The sequence below is a fragment of the Triplophysa rosa genome, linkage group LG23, assembly GCF_024868665.1.
Source record: "Triplophysa rosa linkage group LG23, Trosa_1v2, whole genome shotgun sequence".
Taxonomy (NCBI): domain Eukaryota; kingdom Metazoa; phylum Chordata; class Actinopteri; order Cypriniformes; family Nemacheilidae; genus Triplophysa; species Triplophysa rosa.
The window spans coordinates 12,213,807-12,237,648 of record NC_079912.1 but is presented as its reverse complement, the minus strand read 5'-3'; the positions used below and the strand labels follow the sequence as shown (position 1 = coordinate 12,237,648).

At 38.6% G+C, this 23,842-nt stretch overlaps 1 protein-coding gene across 2 annotated transcripts in view; it reads right to left on the bottom strand.

Moving 5' to 3' along the window:
- sema5a (sema domain, seven thrombospondin repeats (type 1 and type 1-like), transmembrane domain (TM) and short cytoplasmic domain, (semaphorin) 5A) overlaps positions 1-23,842 on the bottom strand; it is a 109,097-nt gene that overhangs the window by 46,178 nt on the left and 39,077 nt on the right. For both annotated transcript variants that reach the window (XR_008961856.1, XM_057323008.1), the window contains exons 3-9: positions 22,467-22,566; positions 19,339-19,384; positions 9,946-10,008; positions 7,198-7,296; positions 3,557-3,770; positions 2,185-2,470; positions 1,171-1,306 (exon numbers count right to left, since the gene is read on the bottom strand). Coding sequence is in view for 1 of the 2 variants with exons in the window: in XM_057323008.1 (XP_057178991.1) it covers positions 1,171-1,306; positions 2,185-2,470; positions 3,557-3,770; positions 7,198-7,296; positions 9,946-10,008; positions 19,339-19,384; positions 22,467-22,566 (944 nt within the window). In the remaining variant the exon portion in view is untranslated. The remainder of the gene's footprint in view (positions 1-1,170; positions 1,307-2,184; positions 2,471-3,556; positions 3,771-7,197; positions 7,297-9,945; positions 10,009-19,338; positions 19,385-22,466; positions 22,567-23,842) is intronic.

Genomic DNA, 23,842 nt, shown 5'->3' with positions numbered 1-23,842 from the left:
GCACAATAACCACTAGAGTTTGTCTTTGAGCATAGATTTTTATAAAGCAGGTTTATAAAAAACTCAAAGCTCCTTAAACTCACTGTGATGAAGTTATTTGAAATGACAACACTCCTCAGGAGATGAATTAAGGCTTTATTAGCTCTTATCACTGTAATTGTACTGCCAAAATTTTTATTATCTTGCAACTTTATTAACACATTTATGAGAGGTGCTAAGACATGGAAATGAAGGGAAATTAACAGCCAAGGGAGAAGCTTTAGGAGCAGTAATGCACGGCTTGGTCACTGACAATATGAGGATTTTGTGTTCAAAGATTTACCTTTATACATTTTCCAAATACTTTTATCCAATACAATAAAGCGCATTGAAAATAAAGCCAATCAAATGCATTCAAAGTATTGATTTGATAATTCTATGTAGCGTCCACAATGTTTAACACTGAAGTGAAATATTATTTTGGTTGTTTAGAGCAGAGGACCCCTAGGGGGCCGCAAAGGAAGTGACAGGGGGTCCCCTTAAAAGTCTAGAGAATAACTGTCAAAAAAGTAATTATAAAGTAAAATACCAAATGAGATTAAAATAACAACACATTTTAGTTATTGTTATATTAAATATATTAAATGTAATTTAACCCCCTGGGGGTCCTCTGCTCTAAACAACCAAAAGAATATTTCACTTTAGTGTTAAACATTGTGGACGCTACATAGAATGATCAAATCAGTAGCTTTCCGGTAGCTCAGTGGTTAGAGCATGGCGCTAGCAAGGCCAAGGTCATGGATTGGATCCCAGGGATTGCACATACTCAGATACAAATGTATAGTATCATGCAATGTAAGTCGCTTTGGATAAAAGCATCTGCCAAATGCATAAAATATAAATGTAATAATAATAATAAAAAAAGTTAGATGAGAAAATTAAATAAACAAACAATTTAGCAGTGCATATACTATTTTTAGATTTGTATATTATTTTTGCAGTGTATAAATCAGGTGTTTATAAAAGATATAGAGATATAGATGCCCTTTAAATTTTAGAATGGGGGTCCCTCACATCATCATACTTGGGGGTCCGTGCCAAGACTGCAAAACCCCTGGACTAACATTTTAAAGTAGTCAGGGACAAAGCATTCTGAAATATCTTAGTACCTGTCATTTACTGGGTGCTTACCTGGAAGTCAGGGTTGGGATTGGGGTAGGGCAGCCATGCGGAGCGCGAGTTCTCCTGGTACTTGAAAGGCCCACTGAACACTTGGGTAACAGCACTTAGATTGAAGGCGCACACTGCTGATGCTGCAATGCTGTTCCTAAGAGAAGAGTCGGAGAGGTAAGCAGACAACACCTGACAGATTTTACCCGGCCGATCATTAAAGCATAGGGGGCGATAATGTGAAAAATGGATCTGTCTATTGCTGACTGTGATACAGCATTATGTTACCAGAGGGATAAGGGCGAGTGAGCTAAAATATCTCTAAAACACATGGTGTAAAAACCATAGTATCCTCATTTACCTCACAACAAAACTAAATGCAATTAATAAAAGCATTTTGCTGACAGTGCATCCCTTATGCTTTTGTAAAATGTATAGTATTGTTCGAACTAATGGTGCATAAGCTGACCTCTGAGGTATTAAAGCATTGAAACATTGTGGAAAGTAACTAAAAGCACTTAGTAGCAAAAGTGATACAGTAGTTCACCCAAAATGAAAATCTGACATTATTTACTCACCCTCTTCATTTCAAAGCTGTATGACTTTCTTTCTACTGCAGAACACAAAAGAAGATATTGTGAAAAATATTGGTTACCGAACAATGGCGGTACCTATTCACTTCTATTGAAAGACTTGCAGGTCAATGGGCACCGCTGTTGTTCGGTTATCAACATTATTCAAAATATCTTCTTTTGTGTTCTGCAGAAGAAAGTCATACAGGTTGGAGTGACAAAAAATAAAATAAATAAATGGTTTAATTTGTAGTAAAATGCTAGTAACCACACATTTACCATGGTTTCACCACAATAACCAAAGTTTACCCAGGGTATTTGTGGTAAATCTACAGTAACACAAATGATAAACGATCTGCCAAAAACATGGTTTTACAACACTTTTACAATAATAAAACCAGAGTTAATTTTCCTAAGTATGAAGAAGGATCCCATGGTGGATCAAACAGTGGCTTTTACTCACACGTTAGTTGTGAAGATTCCATACAGCAGCTCCAGCTCGGGCAGGAAGAAGGTTCCCTGCAGCTCATTGTAGTTGAATGGAATCTCACCCGGCCGTGAGCAATTAAGCCTGGCCTTCATAAAGGTGGTCCAGGTGTCCTCCAACAGAAAACGGCCCCCAATGTCATTTTTGCAGACCCGGGCGGCACGAGAGAACACCGTCCTGCCGCAGTCGTGTTCTACTGCGTTCTCCCGGAAGAAGAAGTAGGTGAAGTTGCCGATGTCATAGGAGGAAACGAAGTTGGGCTCTGAGTTTGACAGCGAAGAGAGATGGAAAGACAGTGATTAATAACAGATGCCATAGAGCAGGACTCCTGGCCCATCATTTGTAGTGCAGGAAAGATGCGTGTATTAATCTTTTGCGTAGGTAATGGACAAACTCATTTGTCACGGGCGAAGAGAAAGGTTATGGTGAGAAATGATCAAAGCAAGCGTACGAGTTTAATTATCATTCTCCATTCAAAACTGATGATCAGATGAGTTTCTCAAAGGCAAAAAGATCAACTGTCAAGACCAACTTTACCACATTCAAAGCCGTTATGATTGACAGTAGTTTAATTTTCTTTTGTGATGAGGAGCTTAGCACATTCGCGCTCAACTTGAAGCGAGGAGGAAGAAATAAATTGGAAAAAGTTATTTTTCCAATTTTCTTTGACTGTAAATCAGGTGAAATTAGTTTCTGTCGAGATTCTCTGATAATGTATGAACTTGTTTTTTTAACACATCTGTTCAGATAATTCTTTGTGGAGATATATCTTTGAGTTGGAGGGAAGAGATCAGAGTTCTGCAGTTAGGAAGGTGTATTTTGCTTCTGTGCCAAAACCAAATGTCACACGTCTGCATTTTCACAAAAAACCCTACATAATTAAAGAACCGGGGTTCTTTAAAACACACTCACTTTTTAAAGGCAAAGTGTGTAATTTTGTATGTTAAAATACTTTCCAACTCAACATGCATAGACAACTGTAAGTAAACCATTTAAAGGTTAATTCCTCTGAAAGGTGTGAACAATGTGGCTTTGTGACATTATCAAAACACTGCTTTATTTGTTCGAGTATCACAGCCAGCCAACCAACAGCATAAGAAACTTAAACAAAATGAATGTTTAAAAACTTTAATTTTGAAAGTCCATTGTAATGCCACTGGTAGCTGTGAAACTACACAACTAATCTTTAACTAAACAAATTATACCACATTTTAATGGGTTTCCAAGGGTAAGGGTTATCATATTTTCATAAACTTCACAGTTACCTCATCATTCTGCTATTAATGACATTTTAATAGGGTTCTTGCAGTAATTCACATTAAATGATATCTCTCTTTCTCACACGTACCGTTGAGCCATTTGGAGTTGTACTGGGCAGTGCGCAGAGGCGGGAGTCCTCCCAGGCTTCGGTAGATAGCTGGGTCCCTGCCGGAAAAGTCCATAGCCGTGGCGGCATACAGTTCCCCGCTGGAAGTGATGAGGGCAGTGGAGTTATGCAGGGGGTTATAGGGGCAGCGGGCCATTCCACTGATCTGATCATGGACCTCGGTGAGGTTGGTCAGCTGCGATGATAGAGACAAAGAGTGTGAATTTAGAATCAACATCAGGTTATGTTTACATTCACCTGCAAAGTTCATTAAAAGTACAGTTCACCCAAAAATAAAAATTCTGTCTTGATTTACTCACCCTTGGGTTTCTTTGTTCTGATGAACACAGATAAAGATATTTGGAAGAATGCTTGTAACCAAACCACCATAGTAGGAAAAATTACAATTGTAGTCAAGGTGCGCCAGAACTGAATGTCCTACATTCTTCAAAATATCTGGTTTTGTGTTCAACAGAACAAAGAATTGTACAAAGACATATTTCCTACTATGGTAGTCAATGGTGGCCAAGAACCAAAACAAATTTGGTTTAAACAAATTTGGAACAACTTGAGGGTGAGTAAATGAAGACAGAATTTTCATATTTGGGTGAACTGTTCCTTTTAAAATCTTTCAGATTCAATGGGTTGTTGTTCTTTTTTGGTACTTTTTTATTGTATGAAGCTCACATTAAAATGAACTGGAAACATGTAATCATGCCTGTATCAGTTATTTAGCTTTTCATACACCCTTTATGTATAGGCTAGATTTTTTACCATTGTCTAAGACGTTCAGTCTTAAAATATGACTATCATGAAAATATGACCTAAAATGTCATTTTGACCACATAATGTTATCAAACACAATACATAATTTGAGATATAGTGGAAACATGTCATGTGATGCCTAGTCTCAGACGTCACGCCCACGGACCGTTGACTAAACTTCTGATGCATAAGGTACACTTTTCTGTAAACACTTCAGCACGTTTGAGGTCGTCATCTGATTGGTTGAATTTCACAGGATTTCCGGGAGACGTGCATGTCTCGTTCTTTAACAGTCCACCTGGAAACAACACGAAGCCGCCTAATCTAATAAGTTAGCTGTCGTGTTTACAACGGTTGCTATAAGAATTCATTACGATCGACTAAATGCTGAATTCTTAAAAGTATGTGAGGTTCACGGAATAAACTTATAATAATTTTGTTATTGACATTTCCACGCCTCTAAACATGACGTGGCATAAAACGAAACATGATTGGTTGCTTTACCTGTCAGTCATATGGCCTCTTTGGCGGGCCTTGGCCATGTATTGGCTTCAGTATGAGGGTCTGGCTACGCGAGACTATGTGATGCCTGACTATCCATTGTTGGACATTATTAGTAGACAATAAACAAATAAATAGTGAAAGGAAGAAGAAACACATCTGTAAAATATATTATACACGTCTATTTGTTCTTGACAATCAACAGAAAACAAAAATTCTGGCCTGAACCAAAATAATTTCAGATTAGTTAACGGTTTGTTTTGATATTGAGAGGAGAAAATCCATTAGATATATTTGGTGGAAATCTCAAAAATGTTCTAATTTTGCTATTTTACAGAGGAGTTGATGTAGCAATGAAGATTATTTCTGTTTTCAAATCATTTAATGTAACAGAGATGCCTGCCCTACTTCCCCCAGCCGTGTCGTGTGCTATTTTGCGAGATGGCAAAAATGTTTATCTCATTACTTGGTTGTCACGCCATGTGGCGGCTGCAATGGCTAAATGCTAATCGTTCGCAACACACCCGTTCCGTCCTTATGTGCAGTATAGCAAAGCCCTGATTCTTGCTTAGCGTGACATTTAGCCAGCAAAGAGAAGCTACCATGACAGGTAGGTAATTTACAATTGTATACATTAAGCACAAGGGATGTGCCAACACAGGAATTGAAATAGTTGCAACTTTTCGCGTTGGTCCACATTTTTCAATACGCTTTCCGAGTTCCTTTACACGTGCAATGACTGGCCTTAGAAACCCCCTGACAGTTATCCATCTGCACTACTGGAGAAGACATTAGTGGAGTTTTCGGGATTTAAAAAGCAGTCAGCGGCTCTTTTGAGAGCAAATCATATTCAAAAATATTTAACAAACGGCAGACTGACACAGTGGCATTAAAATCCTTCGCCGTGAAAAACGACCAACTCTACATAACGCTCGAAAAATCCAATTAATGTTATAACTGAACCAGATAAAGCAATGGTGCTCATCCCTTCCAGTTTTATATGCATCTGGAAGCTATTAGTGGAAAAATAACAACTTAATGGTTTTTAACATCAGTAATTTATCCCAAGTAGCACTAAACACATTTATGCCGGTAGAAATGTCATGCCTATAGAGAGCCTATAAGAAGGAAGTCTGACTTTGTTGGGTACAAACGTATCAGTCTACCCTGAAGGCAGCTTAGATCCTGTGTGGCCTCACTTGAATGTTTTTATCTTACAAGCAGCTGACTACCACAACACTTGCCCTGTGTAATCAATGTAAAGGGGGATTATCCTTGATGTTGGCTCGAAGAAAACCTCCGCGAGTCTCTCTGCTTCCTTCAGGACCCATTTAGCTGGCAGTCAAACCGAAACAATTTGCATGTTTGGCAAGACGAGGCAGCCTTTTGAAGCGGCACTGCCAGGGAGATACTTCTGCCCGAGCCAAAGCCTGAAAGATGTGCCTTTTCTGGCCGAGAAGAAAGATGAAAGGAGCTTATTGATGGAACACCTTCTGACAAATGGCATTCGGAAGTCATAGTAGATGCAAGTCATAGTAGATGCAGACACACTACCCAAAATGCACATTAATAGAGAGAATTGAAAGGCGCCTCTTCAGGACATGGACAGCTGTGTTTGTGCTGTGACCTAACAGCCTTGATAGCTGTTTATTTGAAGATAACGTCCTACCGGCGACGCCAAAAGGACATAAAGAAGCGAGTGACTGAGTTTTGTGCACGTGCCTTCCTTGAGTCCTTTCCCGCTGACACAAGATATTCAGGATGGTGAATCCCAGGGCTGATTCAGCTGTGAGTCAATATTTCCTGCCATTCTTTAAAGAGCATCAACTGTCATCGATTACCAGCCGAACGCCATTATCATTATCACATTTGAAGGATAGAGGAGTAATCCGGTCATTCAAATTCAGGGATTTGAGATGCACATGCATGAATTGCACCTACAGATTGTGACGGGGAATAATGGGGAACGTCAGTAAAAGATGCTCATCTTTCAATCAGCCACACTGAGTGGCGTTTGTTGCGATAGCAAGCGACCGCGCCGCGAGCCACGCGTTGGATAAATTTGTCGAAGATAAAGTGCAAATGCTTGCACAATACCTGCATAACAAGCGTGAACTTTTTTTACTAAGGACACATACGCACTAGAAAGCTTTTCTCTGAGGCCAAGATCTGATTCAGTCAACAAAACTCTTATTGAGATAAACCGCAGACTTTGGTGGAAATACCACATGCTATGCTACACAGCCCACGCAGCGCAGAAAAGGTCAATGTGGAGAGAGCTTGAGACAAAGCTAGCTTCACATCGGGTCACAAAAACCTCTTATATTACATTAAGTGTGTTTACGCATTTACTTTACCGTGCGATTGGTGCAGATGGGAGTGAATGCATTTGTGCCGCAGGTAAACAGCCTGTCTCCGTTGACCAGCAGCACTCGGATGTAATTCTGACACTCCTCCTGTGAAAAGACATTAGGGCAGATGCATTAGTGCATAAAAGTGAAGCTTTTAGGTGTTTTTTAAACTGAATTAACAGCAGTATGTCAGATTGTATTGCTGATTCCATTATTAAAACTGAAACATAACCTTGATAAACAGTTTGGGATATCATGCCCATTATATAGCCATATTAAATGGGTGCTATATACTCTTTCTGCCACATTCTTACACGAAAAATAGGTGACGGGTGTTATCAATATGTCTGCACAGTGAACTCACGCTGAAGGGATTCTGGCCAATTCTCAAAAATGTGTAGCCTACTGTATACAGTACAGAAGCTGGGTTACGGTTGACCTCCAAACAAAATTATTGCAGTATTAACCAGCTCCAAGTTTTTTAAACTGCACCGCCTCAGTTCGGTGTGTTTTTACAAGGCTTTTCGAAAATTTAGGAGCCAGTAAATCACACTTGTCTCAAGTACTTGAAACCCTGTCACCCTGTCTCTCTCTCGGTTGATTTAAAGGTGTTCCAAGGCGGTGCTGGAGGGGGTCTGCTTTATTCCCTCATCACAATGGCTGTTAACTTGTAAAGCTATTTATTTCTCGGCGATACGCAAAGTGCTGCAAAGAAAAGCGTGATTTACATTCGCTAATGCAATTTGGCTGACGGGCAGTGCTTCGGTGAATGGGTAAATAAACTGAGATTTAATATGCCCACCGCATCACGATATGTCGTGTTTATGAAAACCCCTGACAGATGGCTGTATTCCATAGCGTAATATAGTGGCTATAATGCGCCGTTAGCATTATAAACAAAGAGGAGTCAATAGAACACCATGCATTGCGTCAAACTCTTCCCTTTGTTCTTGAAACAACAGACTTAGATACACCACTTCAAGGATTACTCACAGACTTCTTTTAAAGACGCTGTTTGGTAAAGAATTTTGCATTTTGCTTTGTGATGTGTACAACAACCAAACATGGTGATAGTCTATTTTGAGATGCCATATGCACTGTTGATACATAAAGGTTCACTAGATCACGATAAGACACATTTGTTAGAGAATTTACATAAGATGTGTTGATGTGTTCATCAACAGCCAGACGAAGTGCAACATGGCTGGTGAAAGCAGGGGTCTGAAGACATGTTCCTAAAGTTGGACTATTTTTAAAGTCGAAAAAAGCTGAAGATGTCTGTCTCGCTGTAGCCTGGCTGCTGTGCTTTTAAGATGCAACTTTCTCAAGAGGGTTGAACTGCGTCAACTGTCTAACAGATAATGTGCACACTGTCGTGATTAAAGCACCGCTACAAATTATGTAGAAGAAAAATCAAAAAATCTTAAAAAGCTCCACATTTTTAAGTTTGTTACTGCCAGCCGTCTTTTGGAAAAGGTGGCTGTGCTTGCATTTCTGAATTACAATGACATTTCGGTAAGAGTAACATCTCATGAGCCTCTGACCACGTTTCACGAATTGAAAAACAGTCATGGGAACATTCGTGCAGACCTTAACCACAACGGGCCCCAGAAATACACCTTGGGGTTCGGGTTAGGCTGGCTGGATGACAGGCTGATCCCAAACACACTCCCAGAGTCCCACACCTGGCTTAGCTCAGCGTATTGCATACTATAAAACAAAGGGGGATCTTTTGTCTTCCATTTGACAGACCTAGAGTAAGTGAAATATTAAGGAGGCTTAAGAAACAGTTTGTAGCACAAATCTGATCTGATTCAGTCAGCCGTCAAAAACACAAGGGAGCCGGTACATTAGTGCCATGGAAACAGCTCCTTAGAAAAGTAGAAGAGACCTGGGAATGCCTCACACAGAACTGTTTCATAAATAATGCACTAGCTATTTTAGGCTGAAGGGTGATTACTTTCTTAGGTACACACTTGTAATAAAAACAACCTTCATTTTAAGCAGAACTTCAACATATTGAGGTGGGAATTTATAAATGAATTGTGGTCAAGTGCTGCCAGCATTGTATTAGTGCTGTAGTGGTAAAGGAATTTAAAAAATTAAGTAAAGGCGAAATATGCCCACAAAAATAATTGTATAACACTTAATTTGCATACTGCAATTCCCAACTTGCAGACTGATTCTAAGTGCTAGTTTGTGGAGGATGCAGTTTTACTGGGTCTGTAAATCATCACTCCACAACTGAGATCCAGGCACATGGGTGCTTAAAAATGTTAACGTCTTCATATTTGACAAATTAAAACACTCTTTTCCATATTCTGATCATTATTTGATGAATTACTACTGCCAAGAACAATAACAAACTTTTCTTTCAAATTAAATTTTACTATAGTAAATGTTTTAGTGCCATGCAAATACACTGAATTTTGTGAATAAGAAGCATAATGTATAATATTTTAGTCTATTAAAAAGTGGGATCATTGCGTAACGGATTATCCCCTAAACATTAAACTCCAAAAAGTTTATTATTGTGTTATTTTTAACCCAGCGTTGAGTCAAAAATGGACAAATCCACCCGTTAGGTTATAAATTGACCAATATTTGGTTGTTTAACCCATTGTTGGGTCAAATATAACCAATTTGCTGGGTTAATTTAACCCAACGGTTGGGTTCTTCCATTTTTGACCCAATGCTGGGTTTAAATAACCCTAACATTTTTCAGTGTGTATGGGAGCTTTTGAAGATACTCACCTCTGATTTTCCCCGACTGAAACAGGCTCCTTTGGTAAACTCATCACAGTGCCATTCTGCTTCCTGTAAACAGACATGAAGCATGAAAAAAAGTTAAATTATTTACTGGTAGGTCTATCATTTTTGTCATTATTAACAGAAAAAAATAGATTATGATACATCTTACTCTTAAGATATATAATAGAATGGGGAGAAAAATAGTTTTGTTTGAATCCACTCTTGGTTTAGCCAAGTATTATCGATTGTCGCTGAGGATAAATTAACTTGGCCATAGAAAGCAGTCAGATCTCGGATGATAATCACTTGTATTCAGCTCAATTGCATTCTGGGAGAAAAAAACAACAGGCTTTTCAGAAGCAGTGTGTGCCGTCCTCTACTGAGAAATGAGTGTCCCAGAGACAATGAGTGCGTACATAGACTAAGGCAGCATTCACATTTCACCGCTGGCACAGAACCGCTGGATAATGCCAAGTTTGATTTCTGGAACTGCCTCCAAATAGAAACTAATTTCAAATGACCTCCTTGCATTTATTGACCATGCTATCTCTGGCTCCGATCCCAACTCCAGCTTGCCAAGTGGAAGCAGACAGCTAAGTATCAAAAAACAATTAAGGAACATGTTTCAGTGGCATAACAACCATTCTATCTTTCTCGGAACTGAAAAATTAATAAGAAATTATCATTCCCTCAGGAGGCCCAAACAGGCTAGACAGTAACCTCATTTTGAAGTGATATAGTGGGCAGGAACCCCAGTGGCTGCTACAGTAGCTGAGATGTTACTTTGACTCATTTCCAGAAGCAGGCCGGAGAATCTTCCATCACGGCGTTACGAGATGGGATTCTTGTGTCAACCGGGCCTGAGGCTGAACAGGGAAATTGTGCACCCATCCCTTGATGCATGACCCTTTGCAAACACCAATATTAAGCAAAGTAATTCCGCCTTTCTCATTCCCTCCGGCCAACAGGGAATCTTCCGAATGACACTTAAGAGACGGCAGGGTGTGAATGTGCAAATGCAGGAATGAAAAGCTGTTGTTTTGCCTGGTCATGTTGCCGAATGAGTTTCCCCCACGGGGCCGATTCGCGCCAAATCTCCAACGCAAGACGGCGAAATGGGCTTATCTTCCAATGAGAGATGGAGACATCAGGGAAACTCCTTCACATCCAGGGTGACATGAAAGATGATTTAATGTGTCAAAATAACCATTAGCAACTGATATAGCACTTTCTCTTCCCGACACAACAGTACCACGACGGTGGGAATGAGCAAAGAAAGCTAAGGGGAGCCACTGTACTCTTTCATGCTTCAAAGATGGCAGTAAAGTATATTGTCATAAACCATAATTATAGCCAGGCAGCCAAGCTGAGGCACAACACTATAGTTATAACAGTGGATATCTCATGAACTTTCTCACTGACGACGGCACAGAGCCTTAGTCACAAAGATCAGACATTCTACTTATACCCCAGGCAAGAAACCAGCTATTTTGAGGGCAGTCAGTCATACAAACAAACTGCACATCAGCACAGAGACCAAGAGAGCATGGGCAGCATTCGGCCGTCTTTTAAGAAATTTGTGCTAGCAAAAAAACACTTTGAGTAAGCAGTCGCCCACTTGAGGCGTTGCATTTAGCTCAGCAAAAAACGGAGTAAAATGTGAATTAAGAGTCACTACTAAAACCATTATCGAGACAAATTAGGTCAAATTGTGCTTTTGAAAATTGTATTGTGAATTTCCAGGATAATCTAAACAATTTCATTATTTATTCAGCATCATTCATCAGTCGAGCTAATTAATGGTGTAATGAAGCAGAAACCATTAATGACTTGAATGTTATTTGCACTCTGCAACATCTTTACATAAGTCACATTTTTCAAAAAGTATTCAGAAAAAGAAGAGAGGACGAACACGTAGCTCACTTTAACAAACATGCTTCCGTTTTCCCTGTAAATAAAGGCAACGGGTATCAGATCAGCAAAAGGCTCAATACCCTCCCAGTGTTTGTTTATGACTTTTCTGCTTTTACAACTGAACAACATTCTTAACAAATCTAGTGTGATTCTTATTAAAATTAGCCTTAAGAATCTTAAAAATTCTTACATATATTGTATATACAGTATATATACAGTATATATATACAGTGCTTAACAAATGTATTAAACTCCAACCAATATAAGGTTTGTGCCAAGGTTTGTGATTGAATGTTACGCTTGATGAATTTCTGACTTTTGGAAGTTAAATGTGCCGGCTCAATTTTTGGGAATAAAAATGTGAATAAAGTCGTTTCAGTTTTATTTGCATAATAATTGAAAATGTGTTTTTGACATATTCCTAAAATATGTGTGTTTTCACTTTATTATAGCAAGTGTTCTAATAAAATGTGTTATATATATATAACAAAATGCCCTACAGTAAAGTGCTTTCAGCTGCTTGTTTTCAACTTGTTACATAATGACTACAAAACTATTAACATAAACTGCAAAACAAAAACACCATGTAAAATCTTTTGAAAACACTGTAATGTACAGTTTGACCTTTCCTGCATGGACAGAGTTAATCCATTGTTCCAGACGGGCTGCCGCAGACCCCAGAACTAAGCAGTCATTGTGAAGAACAGGTGGGCCAGAGAGACCCAGTCAGCAGAGTGTGGGTTGAGTCGCCCACCATGCGGCACTTTCAGAATTCCTCCTGGAATTTACCATATTTCACAGTGCCAAGACAAGACAAAATATGCATAAGGGACTGTAGGCATTTCTGTTGCATGCTTGTATTGTCTGGGATGATATTGTCTGAAGAATGTAACCACAAGCACGCTTCGGAGTATTTCACGAATTCTGCTCCTTTCAATAGCCAACAGATCACAGATGAATCATTACATCTATCTTACTGTAAAAGTCACATATTTCAAATTGGATTAATCCTATATTTTTACAATTATAGTGCACTGAAGTGTAAAATCTTAAAGTACCCCTTGAACCGGAAGTTGCGATTGTTTTCACTTCCGTATTCTGACAGAATTTCGAGGGAAATTGAAATTCAAGGGAGAAATTTAGTGGGCGTGGCTTGCGTTTTTCACTGTAAAAACAGCTGTTGGATTGATTTTGAAATGAAATTGGTAGAAGACTGACAGTTGAAGGGGAGGAGTTTAACGGATGCTCCGGCCAAGCCGTCTAGTTTACGTCATTTGTGATGGATAGTCATTTCAGGGCGGAAGTGCATTTTCAGATTTTAACTGAAGATTATGATGGTACATGAATTTTAAAAAGAAAATGGCCCACATTGATAAGCTATTTTCTATAAACGCTGCAATATTTCATGAAAAAATAAGAATTGTCATTTTTAATTTCACTATGACTTTAAGGTCTCTCAACAGTGATGTAATTTTGAGCTGCAACAATGGCTGGCAGATGAGTATGAAAGGGAAGCTCATCTATTACTGCAATTCTAGCCAAAAGTGATCTTTTACCAAAACCCAATATATCTCCACTCATTATATATGTAAATGGAAAAATGTCCCAGCAGCATTTACTGGGTTTGTTGCTAAGTAGCCATTATCAGACTGTAATTGCCATATTGGACCGCATTCCAAGCCTCGGGCTTCTGTTAATCAGACATCAGATGATGGAGTTACAGTGTATAGACTGCTGAAGGGGAGCTCATATGTTCATTATTTTCTGAATTTAAATGGCTGAGCAACTGGAAGAGTCGGCCTCAGAAATTAGCACAAGTGTTCTGTTGATCAGTGCATGTAATTGTTTTAGTGACGGTGAGTAAGAGAGGTTAATGAAATACATGACTGACAATCTGTCTCTTTTACTTGTGCTTTATATCGGCATGTAAAAGTAGTTAATGATGTAAACTCAATACAGCAGCAAAACGCTTAAGCAACATAACATTACTGCAAGGGAGTGTTTAAGTTTAAGTGTACATCACTGTACAGTCTTGCAATAGTGCCTTGCAACATCAGCACCACGGGCAAATAAATATTCATTATCTCAATCTTTGGTGCCACAGGATAAAATATAAACAAGATAAAATGAACAATGATCCATAATTTAAAAAAAATAAAAATCAAACACAGCACCTGACATGATACAATCATCAATCACGGTAATGGCTCTATTTTTGCTGAACAAAATGCACGGTTGCATGTGTGTAGTAGCTACAGCGTAGAATGGAATTGTGCTCATGGGCATAGCCGCTCAGAGCAAAGTGCTAAACACAGGTTTAAATCACGACGATTAGCATATTTGCAGTGGGAGTGAATGTAAATGGCAGTTCCAGTCTGGTACATCTAAACTGAGATGGCTGCCACAGTCTGAAGAGCTACCACTGCGTTAATACAAGTTGATACGATGTGGATGAGTGTTGAACTGACACAACAGGCTAATTGTTTAAGAGGCCAGACAGATTTATTTTAGGGGTATCGGTCAACAAGCCGCCCGATGAGAAGCCTGGCAAAAAGACAGGAGCAACAAGACCTAATCCAATTCAATTAGAATAAAAAGCTCAATTATTTAAAGACGCAGTTTTGAGGTTATACATATGCATTAGGGAAGATAATTTTGTAGTGTTGCTCATGTTGCATATTAACAACAGATTGTACCCTCACAAATCTTCTGAAAAGAAGCATACTGGGGAAACAAACTCAGGTGTTCATTTGTCAAGCTTGAAATACAATGAAATGACTACAATGCAGATTTATTCAGGCAATTAATCAATGACGCTAGGAGTGCTGCTACTGTACAATATGCAAAATGCTCAAGGGAGAATGGACTTGACAGAGGAAAATCGGCTGAGCAAGGTGTAATGGATCGTCGTAGACTATGACCAGATGACTGAACAATAGGTGCTCTTTAATGATACAATTTAATGATATCTTTAGTACTTTTCTGGACCTTGACAACAACTATAACCATGATGTCTATAAGGAGGCCTTAAAATCTCTCGGATGTCACCTAAAATATCATTGTTTGTGTTCCGAAGACACCGGGAGGTCTTAAAACATGTTGAACATCATGTGGGTGAGTAAAAAATAACACAATTTTGATTTTGAGATTAACTTTTCCTTTAACTGTTTACAGTTAGCAAGCAATAGTGGAGTTTTATATGCGATGTGCAGTTGCTCATGAAAAAAAGTTGCTCATGATCTTAAAAATATTTTAATCCGAAGGTGTATATTTCAATGTTTGACAAAAATATAATTGTGCCATTTCTTTCACAATTTTTTTTTATAAATAATATTTTTTAAATTAATTACTTGCAAGGGTGTAACTTTGGTTTGAGAAGTGGGGGGGGCACAAAATGGGGGAAAATGTTTTTGATTTGAATCCTATCACAAATTCAAAATACCTATGTTTTGTGTTGTTTTTGATTGTTTAAATTGATTAAACCATGAAACCAAAAGGTGTTTTTATTGTGTAGCAAAACTTGTGAGAAAATGCGAGTATTGACTGAGAAACGGAGGAAAACATGGCTTGTAAACCTAAATCGGAAGGAGACGAACCGGATGACTTTCTAAAATGCTTAACGAGGTTTAACGTACCTAAACAATGACCAGGGAAGCCCACGTTTCTGTCAAGCCTTGTCATAAACACTAACTGCTGTTAAAAGATCAAGTCCTTATTAAACGAAAAAAGTAATAAATCACGCGTTACGTGTTTCTTCCCCACAGAAGTCCATTATACGGAAACAGTTTAACATAGCCTACCGAAACAACGACCACGTAAAAACTCATTTCTAAGAAATTCAAATCAAAACCACGTGAATGAAAACAATCTTTCAGTGATCTATTTTTAGAGTGTGCACGCGACGCGCGCATCGTCACAGGCAGGCTTGCTGTGTCCTGCTCGGTCCTAGTACTTCTCCGTGGCGATGACGGCGTGTGGTTAAAAAATCATTACAAACTAATTTGAAAGTGAGGGGGACACAAACAGGATTTTGAAAAGTGAGGGGGACATGTCCCCCCTGTCCCCAGTGGAAATTACGCCCCTGATTACTTGGATCAAATAATTAATAAAAGCAGCCAGTAAGAGTCAAGCATAGATAGAAAAGATATTGCAAATTCTAGCAACTTTGAAGATGCTTAAATTTATATTGGATGCTTTTACATAACAATAGTTATAACAAATGTTTTTTCATGGTTTCTAAACACTTTAAATACTAACGATTTGTAAAACAGTTAAGCATGTCAAGGAAATGAATTAATTTTAAGATAAATCACGGTCGCACCACATGACATTTTTTTAATGTTATGGCCAATTCATAGATGAAAAACACTAAAATCACTTAATTTAAAATTTTAATCAGCATTTAAATTTGTACACCACATTCTTAATATTTGAATATCTGCAAAATATATTATTTATTTGAATTTTAAAATTGGCATGTCGAAAATCCTTATTATACGTCATTGACCTACAGTATATATGTGATAGTGATGCCATATAAGAACCGTTTTTGTAGAAACCATTTCTTTCTTATGTTTTTATAGTCTAAAAGAATCATTTTCCCTCCAAAGAACCCGAAAAAAAAAGTAAAAACAAGGAGACAGACGAAAGCATGGGAGCATTAAACAAAGCAAAAAATGAGTACAGACACACAGAGAGCCCAAAGGGTTTGTTGTACGCCTACCATTTCCGTGCCTAATCTCACTCATATTTTGACTTGGTTTTCTGTGTCTATGTTGATTTCAGTGATGTCCTTTCATGCTGCTCACAGGGAGCCTACAAAATTCAGTGTAGTAAGTCAGAAGTTTTTCTCTCAAGAAACCGGCTTTCCTCACCTCTCTTCTGGACAACAGCCTGACAGAACAGCGGCGGCACGCAGACGACGAGAATTAGGGGATATCATCTGGACCTGTCAGCAAGTGTGCTAACTCGCTGTCTAAACAGAGTATGTGACTTTCCATTGACAGTTGAAACCACTCCTCTTCTTAATATACGTATATATATTTTTTAAACTAAACCTGTCTGACACTTTCACGTCTAATTAAATTATATCTGACCTGCCCTATCTTCCAAAGAGGTCTGCTTCAACAAAACCTTTCTTCTGTTTTTTATCATTGCAAGGGCACCTACAGAGAATCTGTAGAGAAGTCTTTATGTTAAATTATGTTACAGACCGGATCAACTGAAGGTAACCTTTATCCTTAAAATAACACTTCAATCTACAGTCGCCCAAACTGTTTCATCTACACCACTGCAGAAATGAAGACAGAAGAGACCCATTTCAGGATAACACCTACAGTATATTTTTATTAGAGCTTTAAACTTGAAATAATAAAATTATATTGAAACTGGCACGTACACTAGTGGCCATGTACAATATGAGTATATAGTATAGTGATATATAATGCACTGTTAGCATTTATCCTGCCATTAAAAGCCTTTTAATGTATAGCATTCCTGTGCTTTAAAGCACCAGCAGAGGTGTTGCTAAAACATCCCGGGTCATTCTGTGGGTTTATTTTTACATTGCTAATGCGTCATTGCTACCAAAAGTTCTATTCTGTGAGATCAATGATGGATGAAAGCAGTCGTTTCCATACCGTTTCCTTCACAGGTCTCAGGACTTCTCACTCATTACATGTCAGCATTATTGAAATTACACCAGGAAGACATGAAGAAGCAACATTCTAAAACAGATAATACTAAAATACTTTTTCCTATTACAAGTTTATTCTGAAGAAACTGTAAAACCACTTGCAGTGGTTTCGCAGCTCTTTAACATTTTTTGTAGCACAACTGGTAGAAAGATGCTAGCAATGACGTATTTGGATAAAAGCCAGAGGCATAAATTAAACATTTTAAAAACATAACATATAAGAACACATAGGTTACAATGTGTCTCAGCTCAAGATAAATTGGGAATCGTTCCTCACAACACATCATCAAAACATTTTCTTTTTCTAGGAAACCTTGAGCGAAGTCAGTGTGGCAATGACAAAGGACATAAAAAGACCAACAAGAGAAAGTACACACAAGACGCCATGCTGTGAGGAAACTGAAGAAATTCTATTAAGAAGCCAAGCGTTGGCCAGAGAGAAATGGAAGGGCTCATCTTTGTCATGTTGGTTTCCTGTGAGTGGGTCTGAACAAAAGGCTCAAAAATTGGGGATGGTCTGTTTGCTCTTTTTCCCCAGGAGGTCACTATCTTTGAGGAGACCCCATGATGTTTAAATTGTTAAACAGCCATTGATTGGCCTTTTAGAGGCCTGGAAAGAACCCCCTTCTTTACGCTGGGAAAAGCATCACATTTTTCAAACATGTCAATGTTTGTATTATTATTTACAGGGTTATAAGATGCTAAATGCAATGGAAGGGAGAAAGTAAACTGGCTTGCTGCAGACAGCAGTTACTCTTGGGTAATTATGCTTGAAAATGATTATCAATAAAGTAGGGATTAAGTTCAGGGAAAGCTTTTTCAGGCCCATTTGCCTGTTGAAAAAAACAGCATATTCTGGGTTAGTTATGTTTTGATGCTGGTTTGACCAGCTTAAACCAGCTATGGGCCAGCACATGGCCTGCTAAGGACCATCTTAAACCAGCACATGACCAGTTTAAACCAGCATAAACCAGCACAAACCAGCAAACCAGCAACAAAACATACCAAACCAGCATATGCTGTTTTTTTCAACAGGGTTGCCCTTTAAACTGGGCTCCAAAATAGGATTTAATGTTTCTGGCTTTTATAGAATGACTCTGAAGTATAACATTTGGAAGTACCTGATTCTACGACTCCTTAAAGGGATGGTTCACCCAAAATTGAAAATTCTGTCATCATTTTAATCACCGTTATGTCATTTAAAACATGTACTGTATATGACGCTTCATGAAGTTATTTTCAGAAATGTCTGAAACTCATAACTGTATAAACTCTGGTTAAAACTGGTTTGGAGTCTGTACAATGGGAGTCAATAAGGGCCAGTGTTGTTTGGTTACCAACATTCTTCAAAATATCTTCTTTTGTTTTCTGCAGAAGAAAGAAAGTCCTACAGTTTTGTAATGTCATTTTGGGGTGAACTATCCCTTTTATCATACTCAGACATTGCCTAAAATCTTTGTTTGAAATATCCAAATGTAAATTTATGCATAAACAGACACCTGGTCATAAAAATAAGAACAGCTTCTAAACAGGTTAAATAAAGCTCACAGAAAGTTTAAACATCACTTCAACAGGAAGCATCAGCCGACGGTGCCCAAACGCATGTCACGTTTCTATTGTGTTGAAAGAGAATCGACAGCTTTTAAATTGGCAGAGTGCTTCTCCGCGCAATTGGCATTCACACATAACAGCAGCAACACCTGTTAGTCTCAACCTGGGTTTTGAGCCGTCTGATAAATTCTGGGTAGGAACAAACAAAAAGGAGACATACAGACTTTCTCACCCACCTGGATCAATGAAAGATCCTCCAAATGTAGCCTGAAGAGATGGTTTCTGAAAGAGATTGAGAGAAAAGACACAAAGGTATGATCCTCAAGGCGTCGGAGCAGTAGTCTCAGAGGGCGGGCGGGCATTGGGGATATAAATGATGTTGCGACGTTTCAGGTCATTCCGTGTGTAATTGCGGCCAATACCGTGAGAGGAATGTTTTTTAGAAATAAACAAGTGTATGAACTTAATTGCCAAATTAATTGCTGAATAAATCATATTAATGTGCTCTCTATTTACTCCCTGTTTTAACACGTATGACCTGGTGTACTAGTTAATTTTTACATTTTTTCAAATGATTGGAAAACCTGGCTGAGGGCTAAATGTGTGTTGGAGTGAAAAACCTCTTATGCAAAGTATGTAGCCCACTGTCACTTTAATGAGCTGGTGCGGGACCTTGCCTAAGGATAAGGTGCTTGTTTGAAACAGCACATGCCTGTAAATGCTGACTGCATTCTAAATCCAGGAAGCAAAAGTCTCTTGTATTTTTTGAGTGAAAGAGACAAAATGTGGTCCTCCAAACATCTCCTCGAATTGAAGTTAGTTTACTGCAACAACAGCTCCGCCAACTCTATTGGTAAATTGAATTCTGTAGGCAGAACGACAAATCAATCTGTCAATCAATCTGTCTAGCATGATTTTCTGTCTGTTACAGACAAAAGCACTAATGCACACTTACACGGCATGACAATGGAGCCTGTATTATTGCATAAGAGAGAACATGATAAATCAGGTTACTGTGATTAGTGTCTATTGATTGTGTTTCACTGTTTTAAAGTCTTTTAAGCTTCTCGATATCAATGGATGCTTTGCACAGGACACTGGTCTGTTACCTCTGTGACAGCTATCAATAGTCTTTCTATTGTATTGAACTTGTGGAATGGTGCTCATTCCAGGTTATTGATGTCTACAGCTTTTATTTTTCTTGTTGCATTGTTATGTAAATGTGCAGTTGCTCTTTGAAGTTTCCAGGCAGCACTTCATCAATATTTACAGGGCCCGGGCATCTTCTCCAGGCCCAACTGATAGTACCCACCCAATCTCATGGAAATTCGTAAGATGGCGTATTGATTCTTCGTATTAATTCATACATCTCGTTTGTATGTTTTTGTATGATTTGCGTTCGTGCCGTTGAGGGTTAAAAGTCCAATGTGTACATTTTTGGAGGATCTATTGACAGAAATGTAATGTAATATACGTAGCTATGTCTCCAGAGGTGCAAAGACCTTGCGTAATGAAGTGTTATGTTTTTATTACCTTAGAATGAGCCATTTCTATCTACATACAATTCGGGTCCTCTTACATGGAATTCGCCATGTTGTTTCTACAGTAGCCGAAAATAGTTGGAAAAATAGGCACAACTAATTTCATCATAATTCAATCTCTTAAGTCTGTTTTTTGACAGGTTGCTCTTGGTAATTGGCAGAAATATTGCTTGAGCTCTTGGGTATCTTTGTGCGAACCCTGTTGTTCAGTGACCTTGATAGAATGGCCCCACCACCGCAGCACCTTCACATAGTCCATTAGTCCAGACTGTGGGTGTGTTTGTGAGGCCCTGGGCACTGACAGCACAGCCAGAAAATCTGCTCCAGGGAGAACCAGTCAAGCTGAAATCCTCGTGGAGCTCCACAAGACTTTAGTTTGTCTCCTCACAACCCAATTTAAACAACATTAATCCCCTATATCAGGACTATTCAAATCTGCCCGGAGGGCCACCGTCCTCGAGAATTTAGCGCTATCCTTAATCAAACACCTGAGCAAACTAATCAAAGTCTTCAAGATGACTTATAAATTACAGGCAGACATGTGGGAGCTTAAAAGTCTTCAATGCATTGGCCCTCCTTTTATTGTTTATAACTATTTATAACTATTTATTATTTATAAATGTTTATATTTGTTTTGACGTACACCTCTCCTATCTGAACAAGTTGCTGGAAATGATTGTTGTACAGTTCCCAGTCCCAATCTAATGTGCTTTACTGGATTCCCTGAGCTCCAGTTGTTTCTGTTCGTCTTGTTTGCGGGACTGGCTGACTCCAGGGTGAGCGCCAAACATCCAAAGTAAAAGAGCTCTATCGACAGCCCGAGCCATTAGCAGAAACTGAGTGAGTGAGCTTTCTCATTCTAGGAAAATAATCAGAGCAGTAAGAGAGTTTATTTTTACGTTTATGCTCTGTTTAGATTGAGTGTTTTGTTTGTTCTCAAGAAACGCCGTTTTAATGCGTTCTTAAAATTGTAGAAATATTCAACCCAATGTTAGTGTGCTTTTCAAGCTATTAAAATGGCCTTGGAGTCTCTCAGACAGTTTCCCAAACGCCAAGTCAGAACATATCTGCTCTAAAACCTCCATTTAAAGTGTTTGCTTTTTTGCTCATAGCAACACTTGATGACTACACATTGCATTTAGATTCTGACAGCTAACTAGCACTTCCTGTGGCGTTACTTGTAAGTTAAAAAACTTTTCTACTGATACAATGAACCACCGGTGAAGTGAAGAGTAATCCCCGCTTCCAGTAATTATTCTACCATTTTTAGCCCCGTGGGTGCGTGAAGTGTTACAGCGCCTCATTTTAAACCATTTCTGTGGTTGTCACAAAATAATTGCTTGGAGACCTTCCAAGCCACTGGCAGATCAGGAATATGAGATTAATTTAACTCAAGATGTTCGGCAGGACAGTGTGAAAGTCTGGGTGGAAATCATCACACTTATTAATTAGAGCCGGACAGAGGGAAACCGATCCTATTCTCACATTTTATAAAAGTATCTGTCAGCGAAAAAGATTTCAATTTTCATTGTAAATCACGGTTCCTTTCATTGTTTTATTGTGTGGTTGTGCAGCCGGATTACATATCGGTATCGAGCTAATCACCGGAAACTTGGAAATTGTAGCATTGTGACATTTTCACAGTGGGTGTCCATTTAACGTTGCTAAAAATACAGCAAAATGTGAATAGGACCAGCAGACACATTGTCACAGGCTTTGACAATGAACAGCACTATCATATTTGTGTATGCTAAGACACATACTTTGCTACAACCCTGAATTCAAATTAAATTTCATACTGTAATAGAAGAAGCCACCGTTACCTGGCGCCTACGATTAGTTCGTTCTGGCCGGGGTCGAAGGTCAGCTGTGAGTAATCGACTGTGCCCTCAGATTTGAACCGGCGGATCCACGGCTCGATTTCTGCAGCAGGGAGAGAACACAAGTCAGCACACACACATTTGTTTTATGTACCTCAGGGAAAATCATTTTTTCAGTTGTGTGTGTTTGTTTGTGTGAAGTGTGTAATGTGCATAGCAAATATTCTCACTGTGGCGCCTTTCCTATTAACCTCTGCCCCCTGGCATCAAAGCGTCAGTCTTACCCTGTGTAACATCTCTGCCCTACCTGACTCTGTGGTAATGTGATAGCTACTGGGCTAGCTGGTCCAGTTATGCTCATTTTCAAAGTCACATTATCCCGGCTCATTGCGTTTGTCTGGCTCTGGAAGGTAGTTTTTCATGTTTCCATGTTCTTAGAGTTCAGAAAGAAAGGGTTTTGTTACACTCCACAGACATCCCTGATGGCTGAGAACATCCTATATGTCTTATACTGTACAGTCAACAGGGTAAACAAACTGTATATGCATACTGAACCATTCCATATCAGAAAAAGAGAGTTCATGTTTTTTTCCACACTTTCACACACATGACTAATCCCTAACTTTCCGCAGTTTAACTTTGTTTATATTTATAAAAAAATAAGCTTTAACTACGTGTAAACATACTGTAGCCTTGTAAACTGCATATTGCTGTTGTCTTTCTGATACCTTGTATCTCAATATATCGTGATTTTTATTTTTCAGCCATAAATATTATTAGTCACCCTTTATGCTTGTCACTGGGTTTTGCAAATATCTAACTTATAAAAAGTATTAAAAAGTGCTTGTCAACTTTGACAACGCAGTATGTATTCATTTAAAAACTTCAGTGTTTTTTCTGTTTCCTGAAAAACAGCAAATTTGGACATCTAAGATCTCAGAAGGACAGCGAGGATATGGCTCACTGACTACACTCTTAAAAATAAAGATGCTTAAAAGGTTCTTAACCGCAATGTCATGGAAGAACCATTCAGTCAAAGGTTCAATGCCATAGAAAAACAATTCAGTCAAAGGTTAAAAACAACAACCATCTTTCTTATCGCTTTCTTACCTTGTTATAAAGAACCTTTAATCACCACAAAGAACCTTTTGTGAAACAGAAAAGTTCTTCGGATGTTAAAAGTTCTTTCTGGAACCGTTAAGACAAAAATGGTACTTCTATGGAATCATGAAGCACCTTTATTTTTTTAAATGCTCTCTCATTTGTACATTGCTTTGGATAAAAGCATCTGCTAAACGAATAAAGTATTTTATCAGAGTAAACTCAACAGAAATGGAACTACAAAAAAAAGAGAAGAAATGAAAAAAAGTATTTCATAT